This window comes from Canis lupus, chromosome 30, assembly GCF_011100685.1.
Source record: "Canis lupus familiaris isolate Mischka breed German Shepherd chromosome 30, alternate assembly UU_Cfam_GSD_1.0, whole genome shotgun sequence".
Lineage (NCBI taxonomy): Eukaryota > Metazoa > Chordata > Mammalia > Carnivora > Canidae > Canis > Canis lupus.
In genome coordinates, this window is record NC_049251.1 from 17,403,652 (window position 1) to 17,425,311 (window position 21,660).

The 21,660-nt window shown below is 49.1% G+C and overlaps 1 protein-coding gene across 1 annotated transcript in view; it reads left to right on the plus strand.

The window, feature by feature from the left end:
* GLDN (gliomedin) overlaps window positions 1–21,660 on the plus strand; it is a 63,455-nt gene that overhangs the window by 29,504 nt on the left and 12,291 nt on the right. Inside the window, exons 2-5 of the mRNA XM_038580418.1 lie at window positions 2,064–2,115; window positions 9,494–9,511; window positions 9,861–9,968; window positions 20,327–20,464. Coding sequence (XP_038436346.1) covers window positions 2,064–2,115; window positions 9,494–9,511; window positions 9,861–9,968; window positions 20,327–20,464 — 316 coding nt within the window. The remainder of the gene's footprint in view (window positions 1–2,063; window positions 2,116–9,493; window positions 9,512–9,860; window positions 9,969–20,326; window positions 20,465–21,660) is intronic.

The window sequence follows — 21,660 nt, forward strand, 5'->3', positions numbered from 1 at the left end:
AAGACAGGGCTGCTTTCCTGCCACTCCCATGATATGCGCTCTGTTAGCGGTTTTATTAACAAATCTAAGAGATGGGAAATAGTGCTTTATCATTTGAATGTATTTCTTTACAAGTGAAAATGAGGCACTCCTCTTTTCCTCTGAATTTCCTGTTTGGGTCCATCGCCCATTTTTCTTCTGATTTCTTGTTCCTTATTGCTTTGTTACATCTCTCTATATACTAGCCCTTTGCAGTTATTTTTCAAGGTCTGTGGTTCTCATTTGTTATTGCTTGTAGTATTTTGCCTATTGCAGAAATTTTAAATTATTAGTTGAATGTATACATTCTTCCTATATAATATGGGGGTAGTTTCTTTCTTCGAAAATTCTTTCTTAATGCTATTATAAATTTTTTCCAAGTTTTCTTCCAGTGCTTTTCCAAGTTTGTTTTTCACTTTTAACTGTTTTATCAATATTACTTAAGGAACTTATTTAGTGTAGGGAGTGAAGTAAGGATTCAATTTTTTGTCTTTCCCCCAGATGTCTATCCAACTGTCTCAAATCCATTTCTTTCCTTTTTAAAAATATTTATTCATGAGAGACACAGAGAGAGAAGCAGAGACATAGAGGAAGAAGCAGGTTCCTTGCAGGGAGCCCAATGTGGGACTCCATCCCTGAACCAGGATCACGCCCTGAGCCAAAAGCAGACGCTCAACTGCTGAGCCAGCCACCCAGGCGTCCCTCAAATCCATTTGTTAACTAATAAGTTTTCTCTCCATGGTTTTCAAATGTCACATTTGGGGGATCTAAAAACTACTGAATCTAGAAGTTGAAAACAATTGGATGGTAAATTGATAAATTTGCTAAGTCATTCTTGGCATGGGTAAAGAGCTATCTAAAACAATAGCATAAACAGAGTGTGCTTACCATGTGTACTCGCTCATTCAATCCATATAACTGTGGTATAAGGTAGGTGCTATTAGCTCCATTTTCAGATAAAAACATGGAAGCACAGAGAGGTTAAGTAACTCTTCTAACCTCACACTCTTTGTGAGTGGCAAAGAGGTTGACTTCAGAATCCATGCTTCTGTCTGCACTCTCTGTGGCCTCCACAAAATGGAAATCACTTTTTGTGTGTGCTTCCAACATTGTACTAAGAATTTCACTTAAAATGATTTTGCTTGCTCTTCACAGCAATCCTAAGAATTAAGCACTATTACTATCTCCATTTTATAGTTGAGCAAACTGAAGCAAAGAATAGCTGGAAGACAGGAATAGTGGAGTGGTGTGAGATGAGTCCAGAGAAGCAAGACTTTTGTTCTACTGTTAGAGCAGCAAGGAATCATAATAGTGTGTGAATCAGGGCTCACCCAATTAGACTGGGTTTTCTTTTTTTTTTTTTCCCCTCCAGATTGGGTTTACGAGAAGTTCACTGGGAGCTGCAGGCGAGTGCGTGCAGGGAGGGGCTGCAAAATGGGAGTGGGGATATCAGATACCAGGCTAATATCATGCTGCAGTGACCACCTACCACAGGTGGCCATCCAGTGATGAGTCGACAGTAGCCAAATGGCCCAAGAAGTACTAGCATCTGGGGCAGCATCTGTGTGCCCGGGACAGAACTCAAGAAAGGTGCTTATAGTATTTACACTTTTCAGAGGAAACCCAAGTGTCCAGAGGTTGGGTCCCTTGCCTGTGCTCGCCCAGCTAGAAGGTGCTTCCTCCCAGCCACCAAGCCCACCCTCCTTTTTCAAACCCCAGGCAGAGTGAGGCCTTCAGTTGCTGGAGGGCTGGCTTGACAGCCTTGAAAATTGAATTTAGCAATTCCTTCACCATCCTCTGTCTTCTCGGAGTTGAATAGAAATCAAGGAGATTTAGTGGACAATGTTGATAGATGAGCTTCTGTTATATATCGTTAGGTATTTTAATAGTTTCTCTTTCAGTGTAGGTTAACTTTTCCTCAGATTTTTGCATGTTCCTCTGAGGTTACTCTGTGAACCTTTATAACTACTCTCTTGTCTTGCTAAAGGGCGAGTTCAGGGCCCTCTGTCTTCTGTCCTGCTATTAACTGCCCTCTCTCCCTGCAGATCCGAGTGATGGTGGACCTCTGCAACAGCACCAAGGGCATCTGCCTGACAGGTAGGCAGCTTGGCACTGAGCAAGTGGTGCTTGCACGGCAAACACATGTGTGAGCCCAAGGGCCAACACCGAATGAACACCTAGAAACGCTGTGGGTTATAAAAACACATGTTGGTTTACTTTTACCAGATGTTTTTCATAAGCTGAAAACCCATCATAATATAATTATGAAAAATAATATTTTTGTTATTGCCAGAGAAATATAGCCCTGGAAAATAACTAGGTCTTGGATAATTAGAAACGTGTGGTACCTTGAACCAGGGCCATTGGTGTTTTCCTTATTCACGTTAGTTTTTAAAAAAGAAAAGAAAGAAAGGGATATTCTCTTATCAGAAGCAATTATTTCCTTCCATCTTACAGAGGGCATGCATGGAAAGTTCTAGAAGAGAACTGCTAATTAGCCAAGAAAACACCCTTTATGAAGAGTGCTCTGTGTGTGGTGTCTACTGTGTGCTAGATGAGATGGGAGGTTATGTCACGGCTCCCCTCCACTCAGGAAATCAAACGAACATGAGGGAGGAAGGGAATCAGCCAGGAGGTGTATCAAGCGAAAGGCCACAGAATGGCTAATGGGTTGGATGGGGGAGGAGGATAATGCTGTTGGTTTGATCATGTACACCTGAGCCTCAAGGTGTCCTGCCTCTTGCCGGAGGGGAGAGGTGCCTGCCTCCTGGCTTCAGAAGCCGAGGGCAAGGAAGAACATGGATCCCAGAATGGTCACCCAGTTTGTCGCACCCCAGATCAAGAAAGGCCCTGGCCGGGCCCCAGGATGGGCCCATGGATCCTGATTTCAGACCACAGCATTTCCTGCCTCTCCCCCATTCTGAGAAAATGGGGCAATGATTTTTGCAAAGTCTAATATGGAGTAAATGCACAGTTCTCGTGAGCTTGAAAACATAACCGCAAACTTTGAAGCCAGATGAAGCTTCTGTTGAACGTTCTCAGTCTCTGGCCTCAGGGCCCAGGGAAGGCCCGGTTCACAGGGCGCCAGTGGCGGAGGCTCCGAAACCCTGCAGTGTGCATCCGGCCATAAGCAACCTTGTCCCCATGACCTCTCGTCCCCTGCCGCGTGTTAGGAGCTCCGTGTGAGTTTGCTGAACCACTACACCTATGGTTTATGTAGCTGATTAAATCAGGGGTGGTGGGCTGGTAAGGCAGACACTTCCCTGGGGAACCCTGAGTCCAAGTCTGCCGCTTGTGGGGTTAGTCTGATCTTGGAGAGAAAAGCTGTAATCCTGTGGCTTCTTGGGAAATGCTAATTGAATTACTCCAGTCACATTTAGGCCCTCACAGAAAATTAAATATTTTCAGGACAGCTCAGCCCTTCATTCTGAAACTCTTGTGTCTTAAGCACCTTCCTTCCATCTTTGGAAGGCCTTTTCAGAGTCCTCCCGTGTGACAGTAATGAGTGCCAGAGATGTGCTCAGATAGATGGAATTACAGGCACAAAAGCCCTGTCGAGAGGCACAGGAAAAGCCTCTTCCTTTTTGATATTTATTATAGAAGTGGTAGGAGGAGAGCCAGGCTGCTCAGTGAATGCAGATGGAGCTGTCAATACCACTTAGGGAAGACTGAGGGGCGGCAGGCATCGCATCTGTGCTGGAAATGGGTTGAGGAGGCTATTCTTTGGCACCTCGAAATCTTGTCAAAAGCCAGCACCTTCTCCTTTCCTGCCAGCTTGAAATCGGGCCCCCTTTTACCACAGCAGGCTCTTCAATTCCAACTTCGGTGTGAGAAGTACAAGTTGCAAAGCGAGGCAGGTCCACCGGGGTAGACTGAACTGCCTGGTCTGGGGGCAGGAGGGCGACAGGACCCAGGACTGGACTGGCCACAGAGCCAGTGGCACAGGACGGGCACAGAGCCCTGGTCCAGAGCCCCAGGAAGATGCTGCCAGGGAGGGCGGCCAGAGCAGACCCCGGGCGTGGGGCCTGGGGCCTGGGGCCTGAGAACAAAATCTAGCTCTACCCTAGAGTCTTCTTTGAAAAAGCAGGTGTACTGACTGGAGGCTAGTTTAGGTATGACCGGGAAACCCCATCCCTGTTCCTTTTACTCCGTGCAGCTGTGGTTGCTATGGAGACAAGGACAGATGTGTGCAGCCTGTAACTCCTCAGGCAAATAGTGAGGGCAAGTCGGTAGCTAGAGTAGTTAAGAGTTTTTGTGTGCACCTGAGAAAACAGCATGCTTTTCTGGATGTATGCTCTCCTTAAGTCCAGATTTCCTTGGGATCTCAGAAACAAATCTTTTGGAATAGCAGGTGTCTTGAAGAAGGCAGGTTCCTGGGTAATTCTTTCCTGCCAGTGGATACTGCATGTGGGCTTTTTGGAAAATCTCTAAACTGTCATGTTACTGAACTGCTTCTCGGGGTAGAGGCGCTTCAGATCCACAGTGCCTGTCCTCTTTACGGCCATGTGACTCTGGCACTAGTCACCCCTCCTTATCCTGTACCCAGGTAGACATTAAGAATGGATCACACCCGCCACTGAGCATAGCCTCCTGTAATTCTTTCCTGGCATTCCAGAAAGCGGTACTCATTGATTAGAATTGGCACTCGAAATAAAACCTACCTGCCATCCTGACTCTAATTCTTGTCATGGTCCAAAGTTGAAATGCACCAAATACATGGGATGGGACCAAAGATGCAGTTTAGCAGGGACGTATGAGGAAAGGTGCCTTGCCAAGTTAGGTGCCCTGGGACTGGCCCACTAGTTGGTGGCGGGGGCAGCCGCAGAGGGTGCACGGGCACTCGTAGGGTGGGGATGGGGCCTCAGGGCTGTGGCCAGTACAGCATGTGGTAAACTGACAGACAGGCTGTTCTCAGAAACAGCTGGTGGAGCTGGTCGTGTTCTCACTCAGCCGGCCTCACTGAGCAGCTCGTCTGTTGTGTTAAGAGTTGGGAGATTCCAGCCCCCACGTGTGAGAGCTAAGGCCCTCTCAGGCCATCCCTGAAGGACAGCCAAGGATTCCTGACTCCCAAGGGAAAGGGGAGCCACACTCCCTTTGGCTGGAGCTCCCGTCTGGCCTTGAAGCTGCGGCTGGCCTGAATCCCAAGCCCCGGGGAGTCCCTGCCCGGAATAGGAGAGGAAGCGAATCGGGTCTATGGACCTCACAGCTCAGGGGCGGGCGGGCGCCAGGCCTGGCCTGATCAGGCTGATGAGCTGCGTCTTTTACTAGCTCTTTCTAAAGCGGCAGAACCAGACCTCACTCTCTGACAGGATGCTGTTTGCATTTTTTTATTTGGGGGCTTCTTTGTTTTCCTCTAACAGAGAGACTTTGGGAAATGTGTCCCCATGGCCCCTCTGGTCACTGCTGCGCTCAACAGGTGTCTTGGGTCTGACAACGCCAGTGGGACCCTGCTCTGGGGTGAAAGGGGAGTGAAACCGTCTCCTGTGATCTGGAATGGCCGAGGCGGGGGGGGGGGCAGCCCGGGGCCAGGGCCCCGACCCAGAGACTGGAAGTGAGGCTCACACTTCCTTATTACTCCTTCCTCGGATCTGCTGTGAAATGCCTCTCTCTGCTAGTAGCAGAGGCCCGCTAGAACTTCTCTGAGAGGAAAGAGGTGAAGGGGTTACCCGTGACTGTAAGGATAGAGGGGTGTCTTGGTCAAGATAGGGGCCGGGGGGCAATGCAACCTTACCATCCCGGGGGCTAACGCAGCAAAGTCCGGGACAGTCCGCGCCGGTCCCAGTGCTGCCATCTCGTGGTCCCATCGTGTCAACGCCAGTCACCGCCTCTGCTCGTCATTCTCTGCAGAGGGCACCGTTTCCGTCCGTCCGTCTGTCCGCAGCCCTCTAACTTACATAACCAGGGGCGTTGTGGGTCTTAGATTTCAAGGAGAGAAAAGACTCCAAGTGGCTCGGCTCCTATAGCACCTGCCCACCTGTAACCGATTCTGGTTGGGAAGGCGGGAGGGGCCGGCAGAGCCCGAGGCCTTTGCAGGCCCCGTGCAAGATGAAAATGCGGGGCCCCTTGTTCAAGAAGCAGGAAAAGGGCTTCCTCCTTTCTTAGAGGGCTTTACTCTCCACCTGCTATGGTGGGGCTTTTTATTTGCTATGCAGTGTCACACGGCTCAAGGCGTGGGATGCTCACCAAACGAGCACAGGCTCTCACAAGCACAGGAGACCCCACTCTGTGACGAAGCATGCAGCGCACGTGTCCACCCCTGGCCTGCCCTGCACTCGCAGCCAGGCCTCCACGAATGTGGAAGGTGACAGCAGTCACAGACCGGGCGGGGAGTGGGGCAGATGACTCAGAAGCAAGAGAGGCAGCAGAAAACTTGTCCTGGGGAGGCCGGGAGGCAGTAGGAGGCTGGGCCACATATGAGCCAAGGCTCCAAGTCCCCAAGACATGCTCCATGATCCCAAGGGGCCAGCCCTCCTTCCAGTGCCAACGTGAGCTTGGCTGTCCAGTGTATCCCGAGGGGTTCTGTTATGCAAGAAGAAAAGAGTCAAGAGCTGAGAAAACAACCTGAGAAAACAGTTTTCTACCGGCCCAGCTGGCACATATTATTTGACCTTTGACATTAGTATAACAACACATATTTAGGGTTTCTTTCAGGCGCCAGGGCTCCTGGGCAGCTCTGTCGGTATCCCGAACAGGCATTGGGTTCAAGGCTCGCCATCACTATAGCATCCTGCTTTTGAGCTCTTTGAAAGTTTTGTCTCCTTTCTCTTCTGTAATTCTCTTCTCCATTAGTTTCAGGGCTCAGGACCCCCTAGATTCCCTCCTATATCTGCAGTTCACTCTCTCTTTCCTGGTGCCTCTCCTATCACTGGCCTCCTTCCAGATATGATGTGTGTCCCCCTTCTCTCCATCCCCAAATTTGGCTCGACATTTTACTCTCGCCTCCAGATTAATAACTCTCAGGCTTTCTAGGGTCAGGGGCCCCTTTAGGGGTCCATTGGTAGTGACCAGTTCTTTTTCCAGAAAAGTTCCAAGTCTGGTCACAGGTACCCAGGACCATCTGCTTCCAGTCACCTGTGGTGCCTGGTGAAAATGCGTGTCCCTGGCGCTCACTCTAAATCCAAGTGAAATTAGAATCTCCAGCTGGGGTCTGGGTATCTGCATTTTAACAATTATTCTAGGTGATCCTGTGGACTCAAATGACTAAGAACTGTAGCCATAGGTGTCAAGGAACCTCAGGTCAATGTCAGGAAACCCTAATCTAGACATTTCACCATAGTGACACTCTTGGTCATGGCAAAAGTGTCCTAAATATACAGCTCTGGCCAGGACCTCTCTCCAGTACTCCTGCTGCATGGAAATGGTCCTCAGATCTCTTGAAACGTATATAGATGGCCAATTCCTGCCTGTTTACTTTTTTTCTACCTTTTTTCTGCACATCTGAATTTGGCCCCATCTGTAGTCAGGAATGATGATTGATTTCTTCTGTAGTCTATCAATAGGTCACATCACCTCCTTGCCTGTGTATGTTTTTTATTGTTGTTAAAGATTTTATTTATTTATTCATGGGAGACACAGAGAGACAGAGAGGCAGAGACACAGGCAGAGGGAGAAGCAGGCTCCATGCAGGGAGCCCAACATGGGACTCCATCCCGGGTCTCCAGGATCAGGCCCCAGGCCGAAGGCGGCGCTAAACCGCTGGGCCACGGGGGCTGCCCTCCTTGCCCGTGTATGTTGAAGCCTGTGTACACACACGTATATACACGCGCCATCTGGTGGTAAAGTCATGTAGCAGCCACAGGCTACCTCACCCTAGACCATGTGGTGCCCTTCTCAGCAAATCATTTTTGCCCAAAGTGGGACTGCATGTATTGAAAGCACATGTTCAGACTCTTCTTCCAAGAATCCTCATGTCTCTTTCCATCAGTATCCTTGGTTCCCCATCATCTGAGATTCCTCGTCTTTGCCCCTTGATCTTACCCAGACATGGAGCCCTGCTCATTCTTCTGCTGAAATACCTCTTAAACTTCTAGTTTTCTCTACAACTCTACAGTTCCCAAACAATTTGTCCACAGCCTTGCCCCTAATTTTAACTACAAAGATCCTCAGGGTGTTTTCTTTTTCTCTCTCTCATCTTTTTCCCTAGTTGTATTTAACTTCCATCTACAGGGAGGATCTCAAAAACACACTGATTTCACAGTGTTATCCCCCACTTAAGACCTAGTGTAGCTCCCTACTGCCTTGCAGATACCACCTATACCTCTCTTCTTGGCATTCAAATGCTGCTGCCCCACATCCTCCCCACCAAGGACTTACTCAGCCTCATCTCCGCATATGCCAGGTTGGCCAGTCTTCCTCCTTTCTCTCACCCTGAATCATGCAAGTTCACACCCTGTGGCTTTGTTCCTGCTGGTGTCCTACCTGGGCTGCCAGGCCCATTATTTCTTCAGGGCCACAGCTCTAGGCTCACGCTCTCTGGACGCCTTCTCAGCCTGCTGTGTGCCAGACTGCCCCGGGGCACCTTTGAGGCACTGCTTCTCTGTAACTCCCTCCCTCATATTTCATTGTGGTTTCAGAGTGTCTACCTTCTCCAGCTAGATTGTAAACACGACAGACACACGGACCAAGACTTCTGCTGTTTGGCAGATTTTAGTGCATGTAGTAAGTGCTTAGTAAATGGTGGTTTTAAAAGTCACATACTTGGATTTGTAGAAAGACCTTTCTACTCCAACATGGGTGTCATTATATATGTTCTAGAGAAACAAAAGGACCTCAGCTTCTCATGTCAAAAACCCATTGGCTTGTCTGAGTGCTTAAATAAAATAATTGACAAAAAGCGTCTCCTGTGTGTGGAAACAAAATTGTTTTGTTAGATTATGTGTAAATGGTTCATCTGAACCCCTTAGATCCTCAGGTAATTATACACTAAGCAAGGTGTTTGTTACCTGATCTGGCCCCTCAATTGTTCTCAGGCTATTTCATGCAACAGAATAGAAACCTGAGAACCAGCTCTGCTTTCAATCCCCTTGGTGGCCTGGAGGGGATGAGCTGGCTGGGTGAGAGCCCTTGGGACTGCTTTCTCACGACAGCCAGGTCTCAGCCCTGCAGTGACAGCATGCCCATGATGCTTACCTGTGCCAGGGCTGCACCAGAGCCCTCCTGCCTTGTTACCAACCTCATTAATGAAGCTAATTGCTTGATTGATAACTGATTTACAAATCTATGGTGAAGCCCACTCAGAAATTATTCTTAGTCCATGGAAACCTGAGCAAAAGTGGTTTGGACTGGCTAGTTGCTTTTAAGGATCTTTTAAGTGAATATTCTGGGTTCTAAATAAAAGGCATGGAGACTATGCTTAGAGCCAGTAGATGATCAATACTTATAAGGGGAGAAGGTGCTCTTTGATTGAGGGGTTATGGTGCTGACTTTGCTTCCTTCCAGCCATGCTTTTTCATCTAAATTTCTTTTTCTATTGCAGGACCACCTGGCCCACCAGGTAAGAACCCATGGACTGTCCTACTTTGTGGGGAGGCTAGTTCCCTAGGACCCCTCAGAAGGGACTGAGGCGGGAAATGGGGAAGAATCTGGAGGCAGTCTTGACTATGAGTGTGTCCCCCTCCTTGTCTCTACCCAAATCACCAGCTCTCCTGTCTCCTCCCACTTGAGAACCTGCCATCAGTCTTCCCTGTCTGTCACTGCATTATGTGGGGGCAGCAAAGGTGGAAAAGGCAGGAGAAGATCTGGAAAAGGGATTGATGCCTGTCCAATTTCACTGGCTCAAGAAAATCATGTTAACTTCAGTGGAGATGTTTTAAGATGTGCTTACTTCCCATGTTTTGATGCAGGACCTGCGGGAGTTGGCGGGTTACCAGGACACAATGGCTCAGATGGACAGCCTGGCCCCCAGGGCCCAAAAGGAGAAAAAGGAGCAACTGGAAAAAGAGGAAAAATGGGTATTTTGGCAACTTTGCTAGATAACTTACTGCTTATCTCAAATATTGCTTTTTGGCTGGGCCAAAGCTGGACATAGAGGAGAGAACATGTTGCGTCTTTACATGCAGGACTGGTTTAATTCTCTCCTGGAAGCTGCTGTGTGCTGAGGCACCGAGGGCATTCTTTTGAGTGCAACACTGGTTTATATCTAACCAGAGAGTGGCCTCCTTGGGAACTGATTCCCATCTTTCTGCTTGCTCTGAGGCAGGCTGACAGGTGGAAGAGGCGGGAGCAGGGAGCCCTGGGGAGGGACCCTCCAGGAGCTGTGTGGTGGCCCTGTGTGCTGAGGTCCCTAGTTCTTTTGAAGCTCAGGTCTTGCCCTGCGCTCTCACTACCTCCTGCCCAGCAAATCCTTGTGTTTGAAATCAACTGATTGATGTCAGTCCCTGGGTTTTCTGGGCTAGAGGAATAGCTAGAACCATCTGAGTAGCAAGGTAGCATCCAGCCTCCCTTAGGCTGGTTGGCACTCACATCATGTGTCCAGGCAGCACAGGATGATGACACAGTTGCAGCTGGCATCTCTGAAGGAGTTCTGCTGCTCTGCCGTGAGTGGCACCATTGCCATCCCCCAATCAAAGCCCTGGAAACACCAGTGTCAGATGTGTCCAGGGAGCAATGAGAAACAGGGGCTCATGCAGGACCTGGCGGGAGGCTGCAGGACAGGGTAGGTAAGTTCTGAAGGGCTTTGAGCACCCATCCTGGGGAATCCCTGGAGAAGGCCTGGGAGATGCACCTGAAGTAAGCTGGCACATGGCCTCGTGGAGGCTCCAGTGCAGGGAGTAGAGAGACTCCCCCAGAGGCCTCTGGGAAGGCCTGTACCCACAGAGGGTACAGACTGTACCAAACCCTCCTGTTTATTTTCAACCTCTAAGGTTGCTACACCAACTCACCTAGATAGGCCCTGGACTAGAATAACTACTAGAACATTCTTCCAGATGGCAGTAACCTCTTCAAGCACCTCTGCTCTTATTACCATAAGCACTTTACACTTGATCTTAGCCAAAAGGCCGAGAAGCGATACCATAAGCACTTTAAATAAGAGCTGGCGGAAAGTGGGAAAATTGTTAATTGGCTCTGCCAGTTGCTCATATTCCCAGGGGGCAGCCTCTGTTGAAGATGGGCCCACACGGTCCAAGTCAGCTCAGTCCTCCAAAGGCCAGCCATTACAGCTTTATTTTTTTTTTTTTTCATTACAGCTTTAATTACGGAGCAGTAATGGATCCTTACATGTTGGATAATAATCATAATTATGAATGAGCGTCAGCGTTGAATAATGATGGCCATCAGTGTGCAGACATTTGGTTTATCCCAGAAAGGCCCCAGAAATGTAATCTAGTCCTAAGGATTCAGCAATGAGTATTGTGAGGGCCAGCTCTGAGGGGGAGAAAACCACCATGCTAGCCCTGGGTATGGAGCAGGTGGGAACGGGGGTGATTTTCAAAAAGTTTACAGAGCCCTGGCTTTGAAGAGGTGTGTTTGATATGCAGCCCACGACCCAATGAAGCCAGGAAAGAAAAAGTTCATTCATCTCTGTAACACCTTTGTCTGTGCCATGTGCTGTTCTAGATGCTGGAGATCCAGAATTGAGAATGCTGACAAAATCCTTACCTTTGTGAAACTTATATTCCAACCCAGGCTAGATTGCCAATGAACAAGCTAAATCAGTGGAAAAGAATCATGTTACATGGTGCTAAGTGCTACAGAGAATATGGTGGCAGGAGAGGGAATGACAAGTGTGGGGTGGGAGTAGGGATGAACGCCAGGGAAGTCCCCCCACCCAGAAGGGACCTTTGAACAAACACCTGGAGGGAGGGAGAGAGGGAGCTGTGGGCTATTTGGGGAAGGGGCTTCCAGCAGAGTGTGTAGGTGTCCAGTGTCCCCACAGGGTCTGAGGAACAGCAAGACAGCCAGGGCGGCCAACAGAGGGGAGCCAGAACGAATGGGGTGGAGTTGAAACCAGAGAGATAGCCCTGGAATGAGGTTGGCCCCGGGGAACCTTAAGAGCTGTGGTTTGTACTCAGGGCAAGCTGGGAGGATTGGCAGCAGTGCAGAGAGCTACCCTGCCTCACCAGGAAAGGATCACCCAGCACCCAGGCCGAGGGAGGCTGCGACAGGGCAGGGGGAGGCAGTGGCAGAGCAGGGAGAGGGGGCCTGATCTGTTCTTCAGGGGGGGTTGACCAAATCCTTGGTCTCCTAGGGGTCCCACGGGACGCCCTCTGCAGCTGTCTCCCAGTGAGGGGGGCCTTTGGGAGTCAGCCCCATTAGGAGAAGCTTCCCACTAAGGTTGAGCAGAGAACTTGAGTCACTAAGAGCCCACGTGGTCGTCCTTGCCCCAGGCCAGGGGAGGGGAGACTAACACCATCCTAGATTGCAAATGCTAAACTGATCTATCTGAGAGCCTGGTGCTAGGGAGAGGTTGTTGGAAGCTCTGCTTGGCTGGCCATGGGCAGCTCAAGCTCCGACCCGGACCATGAACACCCATGCAAGGGTCCAGTCACCCTGCCAGGGCCCTGACGCTGTGCTTTCCCTCCTCTGCTTCCTTCCTTAGCCCTAGGGTTGGTTCACATCCTACCCTCACCCAGGGTTCCAGCAGGGAGAAGAGAGCGGAGCTAGTCAGGGGCCTGGGCTCTCTGTTCTGAGAGCACGGAGAAGCCGCCGAGGGGTTGCAAGTAGGAGAGAGTGACGAGGTCAGGTCTGCTTCACTAAAATGACACTGTGGCTGCTGCGTGGAAAGACAGCAGAGGAGCAAGGACAGAAGCAGGGAGCTGGTTCACAAGCTACTTGGTGTGTAGGTAGAAGGGATGGCAGGCCAGGGTCTGGAGACAGCAGTGGAGCTGAGTGATATTCTGGGGGGAATCAGCCGTATCTGGGGGTGGGTAGATATAAGGAGGAAGGGAGAGGAGGGCGCCAAGACTGACTTTGAGAGCTCTGTCCCTGATGACTGCCCATTCCTGAGGAGGGGAGCCCCATATCAACTCAGGCCCAGGAAAACAAGCATGGCTCAGCATGAGATGTGCTGAGTCTGATGCCTTGAAAAGTCCTGGAGGGGATGTCGGGGGCCTTGGAGATGCAGGCAGGACTACAGTCAGAGGAGACCCTGGGGCTAGAGGTATATGTGAGGGGACCACCTGAGGTAGGGGCCATGTGAGCATGGGCACCGTCACTTTTGGAGGGAGCTAACAGGAGAGGAGGGCCTGGGTTGAGCCCTGAGGAGCAACAACATCGAATGACCAAGAAGGAGGGGGATGAGCCAGCAAAGGAGGCCAAGAACGGGACTGAGTAACAAGAAGAATACCAGGAGAGAGTGGGAACATCTGTCAGCAAATATTTATTGAGCAGATTCCCAGCAATAGTGGGGAAACAAAACAGATGCATCCCATCTTCTGGAACTTTCCATCTTTGGTGGGAAGGCAGAAATTAAAAGTCGATAATCAAGTATGTCTGCAATCACGATGTGAGACACCCATTTAAAGGAAAGAACTGGGGGTTAAGAGACTCAGGTCCAGAGAGGGAGGGTCAGGGAGGGAAAGTCCGAGGTCATACTGGGAGGATGAGAGCAGGCAGGGGGTGGCCCAGGTGGAGCGCACAGCACCTGCAGAGGCCCCACAGGTGTGGCTGTGGGAAGGGAGGTGGGGCTGGAGGCAGGGACCAGGCCCTTCCGGAGCCTTCTGATAAGTCATCTGGGTCTCCTGGTTAGCTCCCAGGAAGGCACTGCAGGGTCTCATACAGGATGTGACCTGGTGGGCCAGGATCATGTCTATGGAGAAGGAAGTGTTGTGGTTCCAACTGAGCGTTCCAGGATCCTGGTTTGCCTGGCTGGGGTGGGAGAGAGGAAGAGTGGGCGTGCATTCCAGAAAGAAGGAACAACAAGTGCTATTTCTAAAAACAGGAAAAAGAGCCTGTGTTCCACAGAGAAGACTCAGGCTGGACTGTGCCCTCTAGCAGTGATCCTCTGAACAATAGGATGCAAATAGCTAATATTTATTGTCAGGCATGCTACCGAGTACTCTCTATATTTTTCTCATTTACTCTTCAAAACAACCCTAAGGAGATGCATATTTTTGTTGGCCTTATTTTTTCCAGATGAAGAAGGCCTTTCTGTTTCTCAAACAGGCCAAGGTCCTTGCCCCAGGACCTTTGCACTGCTGTGCCCACTCCCTGGAATACTCTTTCCCTGTTCTTCTTGCAGCTGGTCCTGGTGCAGGTCTCAAGTCTACTATCATCTCTCCTCAAGTTTGTCCTCAAGTTTGTCCCCGACCTTTGTGCCTAGCTCCTGCCTCATGAACATGGTCACATTCTCTCTTCTTCCAAAACACATATCCCTTCCCGGAAATTCTCTCCTTGCATTTGCTTGTTGATACACTGATGGTCTGACCCCCTAGGCAGAATTTGAGGTCCATGACAGCCAAGCCATGTAAATCTTGCTTAGTCCTAACCTGCGGGACCTGGAATACCCAGTGAAGGGGGGATGGGCAATTAAGTCTTTGTTGACATGAATGGACATAACTCGTCCAATGTCACAAAGGTAAGAAGTGGAGGACTCGAACCAGGTCTCTCTGACTCCCAGACCCCTGCTCTTAAACACAACTACACCGAGCTTCTAGGCTGGAGGGACTGGCCCCAAGCTGTGGGAGCAGCATCGCTGGAGGTGCCACAGAGCAGGAGCAGACGGGCAGAAGGCCTGGTCTTGGGAGCTGGTGCCATTAAGTCTTACAGGGAGCGCCAGAGGCTGCCAGCCCTTCAGAAAAGCCTCCAGGACATGTGCAAGGATATGCACATAGTTCATATGCACCATTTAGTGAATAATTGCCCGGCAGGCATGCAGAGTTGATTTTGCACCTCTTATTTCCTGCCCTCCAGGCAGAAGAAGGCAATGGAAGGAGTCCCAGAAGCACCTGCCTTGGGTCCCAACTAGCTCCGAGGCCTTGGACAGGTCACTTCACCATTGAGGCTTGGTCTCATCTGTAGACTGAGGAGGTCGGGTTCCCACAACTCTGACATGGTTTCCATTTTCTAAATAGTCTCCTCCAGTGCTTGTCCATGAAGAAAAGACCATGTCTTCTATATTCTATTATTTGATACAGCTCTCTGCCAGGCTCAGGTGAGGCTCTGTGAATAATTGACAAATGAAGAATGCGTGCGTGCATGCATGAGAAGAGGAGAGCATACTTTCCATCCATGAGGGCTGCCCCTCCAGGTGAAAGAGAAGATGTATCCCACACACAGCTGTTGAGTAGTAGCTGGTTATTCTGACCAGAAGGAGGCTGTAATAGTGCACAGCAGGTAACACTCCCAGAAGAGAAAGCTCAATTTCCCTGTGCGCATAATGGACAAATAGGACCCTGTGTAGAAGACAGGTTGTATAGTAGGGCTAAGTGTAAGGGGAGAGAGAGAAGTGTGATCAACATCTTAGAAATAACTAGTGGGGAGCTGTGGAAGGTTTGGCAGGGGCAGGAGAAGAAGGCCTGGCCTGGGGAGACTGTTAGTGACACTGCCCAGGACGCTAGAAGAGACCCAGGCTAGCCAGATGCCTGTCTGTGGGAGGTGGCAGGAAGCCACTGTGGGCTCTTGAGGAGATGAAGAACGAGCAGAAACCAGAGTATAGAGCTCTAGCCTAGCCACTGTGTTTGGGAAATTGAAGTGTTGGAGATAACCTTCACTTTCTGATCCGGCAATGCCAAGAACAACAGTGGAATAGCCTGGAGCCAGAGCCTGAGGGCATGGTTTGGGCCCTGGCTCTTCCACTTATTTCCTCTGTGCCCTTGGGCAAGCTACTTAATCACTCTGTGCCAGCTGCCGCATCTGTAAAATAGGAACAATGGTAATATCCACCTCATAATGCCATTTAGAAGATTACATGAGAAATATATATAGGGCTGAGAATAGGACCTGACACATAGTAAGTGCCATATTCATGTTAGCTATTGTTTCCAAAAACTTGGTTTCAACCCAGAAGGGAATCTTAGTTGAAATGCCTGTATTCATTTGAAAACCCCAACTTAGACTTGGAGAGAAGAACTAAAGAGACGTAAATGTTGTTCATCTTGCATCTTCTGTGTAGTTTGGCATTCCCTTGCTTCAAAACCAAGCATTTGCTTTTTTTTTTTTTTTTCCCATCTGTCTCTCACTTTCCCACTAAGGGTTAATTCTGCATCGTCTTCTCTAAAAATCCTCGGGAAACAGAGGAATGCCCTCCTTTTTATTCACTCCGATCTCAGGACTGGGTTTCGGGCGACCCCCTCTGGCCCCCTCTGGCCGCCCTGCCTCAGTCAGTGACAGCCGGTCCTGCCAAAAATAAGCCGCCCTCCCTCACCCCCTGCTGGGAAGATGCTGGCGTTGGAGTTGACCCCCGACAACAGCGTGCAACCCCCAACTCTAAAGCTGGTGAGACAGTTCGCGTTGAGTGGGCGCCACCGGGACGGAAAACACGGGGATGGGCTTCCAGCCCCCGCGGCGGCCGAGCCGACTCTGGCCCTTCTGGTCCACAGAATGTGCTGAGCCCAAGCCCCCGGGGTGCCCCCCAGGGGTCGGTGGTGCCAGGGCCTCCGAGGGGCCAGGCCCAGGGCCAGGGCACGGCCAAGGGGGCCCAGAGGAAACTTGGTGGGAGGCACTGGTCTAAGAGAAAGACCCTATGGAGACAGAAGGGCCCCCGCCCGTTCTTCCCGAAAGCTGCAAAACGATCGCGCGCACCCAGCTCCGCCGCAATATATTCTGAAGCAAAGGTCTTTAATATCTTGAGCTTTAGAGACTCACCCTGGGCGGGGTGGGGAGGGGGGCGGCTTTATAACAGCTGCGCTCTGGTATGAAGCTGTTCCTGTCTCACACATCGTCGGCCTCTTTGAGAAAGAAAAGGCACAAGAGGGAGGAATAAAGGGGAAATCGGATGCTGATGCAGAGAGGCTCTTTGTGACTAGAATAAATGCCCGGAAAAGAGAAGCCTGAAGTAACCAGAAGACACCATTTCCCAGAGCACTGCCCAATCTGGGTCATGTGAAACCTTTAGAAGGTATCAGTTATACTGGGTGCATTGTGCTGGCTGGACTCTATGGCAACGTTCTAGTCTTTTGTGTCCTTCAGATAATGTGCCAAATTGCCTATTTAAAATCCCAACAAAAGGACGTGTCTTCCTATGCAGAGGCCCCTGATTAAGGACTCTTCTTAAGTGAGTGAACCACTTTGCAGCAAGCTGCCATCCTAATGACTATGGGCAGGGGTGGGGGGACCCGGGGCCACGGGTCTTCAGTGTTGCTGTGAGAGACGCATTAGCAGCCCTGCCCCTCCCAACAGGCCTGGTTTGCCATCTATGGGACTGAATCCATGCTGGGCAAGTGCCATCACAGGGGGGCTGCCCCAGCTCCTCCTCACATCCTCTCCCACTGTGTCCCGACACCTCCACCAGTGTACGATGCCCCAGCATCACCACCAGCAGAGGGAGGAAACTCGGGCCTCCAAGCCCATGCAACAGCTGAATTTCATAGTTTTTCTGAAGATGTGGTTTTTATGGTTGGCTGAAATCTAGCACACACTTCTTTGTTCACTGCATTGTCTAACAGTGATCAATACTTGAAGGTTCTTGAGTACACTGCTGTCTTCCTTGGGATGGTCCATGTAGGGTCCCTTGGATTTGGAAGAGAAAAGACCACGTTGAATATTTATCACACCCAACATAAAGGAAAGGGTGATAAGAGCTCCAGATGTAGGTTTTAGGGAATATTGCCCCTGATGGCAGTGCAGAATATTCCAGTACATGCTGTGATATGATGTGACATAATAACCTTCTGACTGATGACAAGGACTCGAGAAGAACCAATCAGGTAGCATAGAGGGGCTTTTAGGGTGGAACTCGAGGTTAATCTGCATGATCTCCAAGGTGCCTTCCAATCCTGAATTCTCTGATTCTCTAGGCACAGTGGGGATGGTAGGAAGTGGGGATGGAGTGGGTCCAGATTTTAAAACCTGGAGTGTTAATCTGGAGGGAGGACAATTGCAATGCCAAAAGGATGACAGCTGGGAAGTGGAGACTGGGTAAGTTGATGAGCATAAGAGAGGGGTGGTGAATGGGCAGTCACTTAGCCAGAGCCTATAAGAAGAAGCATGGTGGGGGAGAACTTGGGTGGCTCAGTCAGTTAAGCACCTAGCTCTTGGTTTCAGCTCAGGTCATGACTCAGGGTCATGAGATGGAACCCCACATTGGGCTCCATGCTCAGCCCAGAGTCTGCTTGAGATTCTTTTCCTCTCCCTCTGTCCCCCCTGTCCCTTCTCTCTCTCTCTCTCTCTCATTCTCCAATAAATAAAAGCCTTCAAAAAAGGGGGGCTTGGACACTAGCAGAGTAATTATAAAATAAAATTAATGGATCCTAAGCCCTCTTGGTTATAGAGGTTGAGTGGAACTAAAGATCTGTTTGCACTAAAACATGCTCTGGCTCTTCCTTGTGGCCTGAGATCTCTGCCACTTTGAGCAATATCTCCAGGAAGCCGTTGTGAAAATGAGCATGTGGGTCCTGCGTCTAGAGACTGTGTTAATAGAGTCCTGTGTGGCAGGACTTCAGCACAGTGTTAGGCAATCCCTTTCCTTCTCAGGCCTCCAGTGTCCCCATGCTCAGGAGTTCTAGTAGCTTTTTTAGAGGTTCCATGAGATTTTCTACAAAAACAATCAGCTACCTGCAAATAAAGGCAATTCGAATGCATCCTTTCTGATCTTTTTGCCTTTTCTTTCTTTTTCCTTGCTTTATTGCACTAGCTGGGACTTCTGGTGTTGTGTGAAATAAAAGCGATGAGTGTTGATGCCCTTGTTCCATTCCTGACCTTAGGGAGAAAACATTTAGTGTTTCATCACTAAGAATGAGGTTTGCTATAGGTATTTCATAGGTATTATCTTGTTTGATAAGAATTTTTTTAAGAATGGCTGTTAAATTTTACCAAATGCCTTTTCTGCATCCACTGAGATGATCATTTTCTTGCTTAAATTGTTAATGTGCTGCATTACATTCACTAAATGATTCAAATCATGGACTCTATGTTGGCAGTGAAACTGCTTTCACCTCTCGTTAACATTTCTGAAGCTGGTTTTTAAGCTTAGTTATGATGGATCCACAGCAGCCTGACTCTTGGGCTAATTTAAGCTCACAGCTGAGACAAGGACTTTTCCAAGGACTTTACCTGATATCACATCTTTTTCTGAAATCTCTCTGCTTTGACTGGTAGGAATGGAGCCCTTCCCCTGTGCAAGCACTGAGAGTTGTATAGCAAACTTCCTGTTTGTTTTTTCCCTGCCTTGTAGAATTTCACCCTGCCGATCATTCATTACTCAGCCAAAGACTCAAGGAGACCCCTCTGAAGTTCTCCAGAGCTCCATCTACACAAATACCTCCTTCTGTCTCCTGGATCCCAGCCACCTCTATCTCCCCAGGCTCTGGCTTTTGTCTCCTCACCTCAGTGAAATTGCTAGGCTCTCTTTGGGTACCACTCCCTGTGTTCTGGAAACTACTTGCCAGCAGTGACCAGGGCAATCATATCATGCAACTAGTTTGCTTCCTTTCTCCTAGGGATCAGAATGCTGTGCTGTCCATAATCCATGCTGAGATGGGCCATTGCATAGACTTTTACCCATTTCTAACCATGAGGGGCAGGTCCGCAATTCCTGAAGTTATGGCTCCCCATGAACAGAGGCAGACAGTCCACCCACTGCATTTTGTTCACACTACCACCATCCCTCTTAACGCTTGTGCTAGAGCAACTTTACCTGTTTTGCACTTTTGAGTAAAAGCATTTTGCACTGGAATGTTACAGAAGAGGGCACCCGTGGTGGAATTGGAAGATCTCTGCTGCTCACATAGTGGCATCAGTTATGACCACTGTAAGCCTGAGTCCCAGCTTCTCAAAAATGAGAGTAAGGATGATTTACCCACCTGCCACTCCAACATGTTGTGAGGGATAAACCAATAACGTGGGAAATAACACTCACCCTTCTAGGGCACCAAATGTAGTCATCTGAGCGCTCCAACCTTCCTGTGTGGCAAACTTTTGCTCAGGCCTTACCTTCCTTCCACTCTTGCTGGGATTGCCCCCTTTCTGGACCACTCCTCTCTCCAACCTGTTGGCCTAGCCAAAGGTCCCTAAAATATTCAGAAGAGCCACCTGGAAATACAAGTCTTTACTGAGTTGATATCATGCTGCTATCCTAAAATGGTCACAGAGTCTTGGGTATTTGGTTGTTGAAGTTCCTTCACCTTAAAAGTACAATGTGCAATAATAGTACAAAGCTGCACACACCAGAATAACTTGAACTACAGGCTAAAAAATCATTTCTCTCCTTCAGGGCTGCCTGGAGCCACAGGAGCTCCGGGGGAGAAGGGAGACCGTGGTGAGCTGGGCTTGACTGGACATGAGGGCCCAGCAGGGCGAAAAGGAGACAAAGGAGACAAAGGGGACGTGTCCAATGACGTGCTCCTCACAGGTAAGGGGCTGGCACGTGGGCTGTCCCCAGGTGAACGGGCCCAGCGACCAGCCTGGTTTTTAGTACAAAGGCTGCTCCAGTCTTCCTTATCTGCTGTACTGCCCACCTGCTTTGCAGCCTGGTTTGGAGTTCTGTGCCTTCAAAAAGGGGGAAACCATGAATGTTATGCCAACGTTGGCGAGACCAAATCTAAGATCTAAGCATAAGTAGTTTAGATAATTCCAGTCTAAACACCATGATTAGATTGAATTAGGATGGAGGGAGCTTCCTTTATTCCAAATAGCTATTAAGTCTAGCACAATGTAGAACAAGACAAAGAAGCCAGCAATTTAAGATACTTCAGGGGACAACTAACAGAAAGCTCAGGCATTCTCTTCCCAGTCCAGGGAGGGTCATTGAAGACCTTAGGATCTTTGTCCTAAGCCTTTTGGCATACAATTAGAGCAGACATGGTTGCCAATCTCCTTTTTCTGGTTTCCGGCAGACAGTTGGCATCTGGGAGGGTGGCAGGGTTGTAGAGACATAACAAACCACAGAAAGTCACATGGTGGAAAGAGTAGATGACAGCTGATGGTCATGGAGGAGGAAGAGGCCGAAGAGTTTTAAAAGCACAGTACTTCAGAGACCATTTATATCATAAAAACCTAACTATCCTTATGTATTCAATAAATATTTTTGAATGTCAAAGAACACCATTTATGAGTCAGAGACTTTGCTAGTAGCTGGGAATATGAATATGAAAGTGAGCGAGACAGGACATCTGTCCTGAAGAAGCTAGGACACTAGGATGCTAGAAGCTTCTCAGCAGAAGCTTGACCACTAGGTGATGAGCACTAAGGAGGGTTCTTGATGGGATGAGCACTGGGTGTTATACTATGTGTTGGCAAATTGAATTTAAATAAAATATTTTAAAAATAAATTAAAAAAAATAAAAATAAAAATAAAAATAAAATAAAATTTAAAAGGTAGAGCACTCACGCCAGTCACCTATGATTCTCATAGGCAAGACAGAGAGGATGAGATTCAGTCAGAATCATGAGATTCTTCATTTGAAGAAAGAGGCTCAAATGGTTAAGCTGCCTGCCCAAGGTCAAGGGTAGGCAGGCTCCCCTGATTTCTTCTAACACACAGAGCAGTGCTTCACATACCTGGCAGCATATGAGGAGGCTTTAAAAATTATGGATGACCAGTCTCCC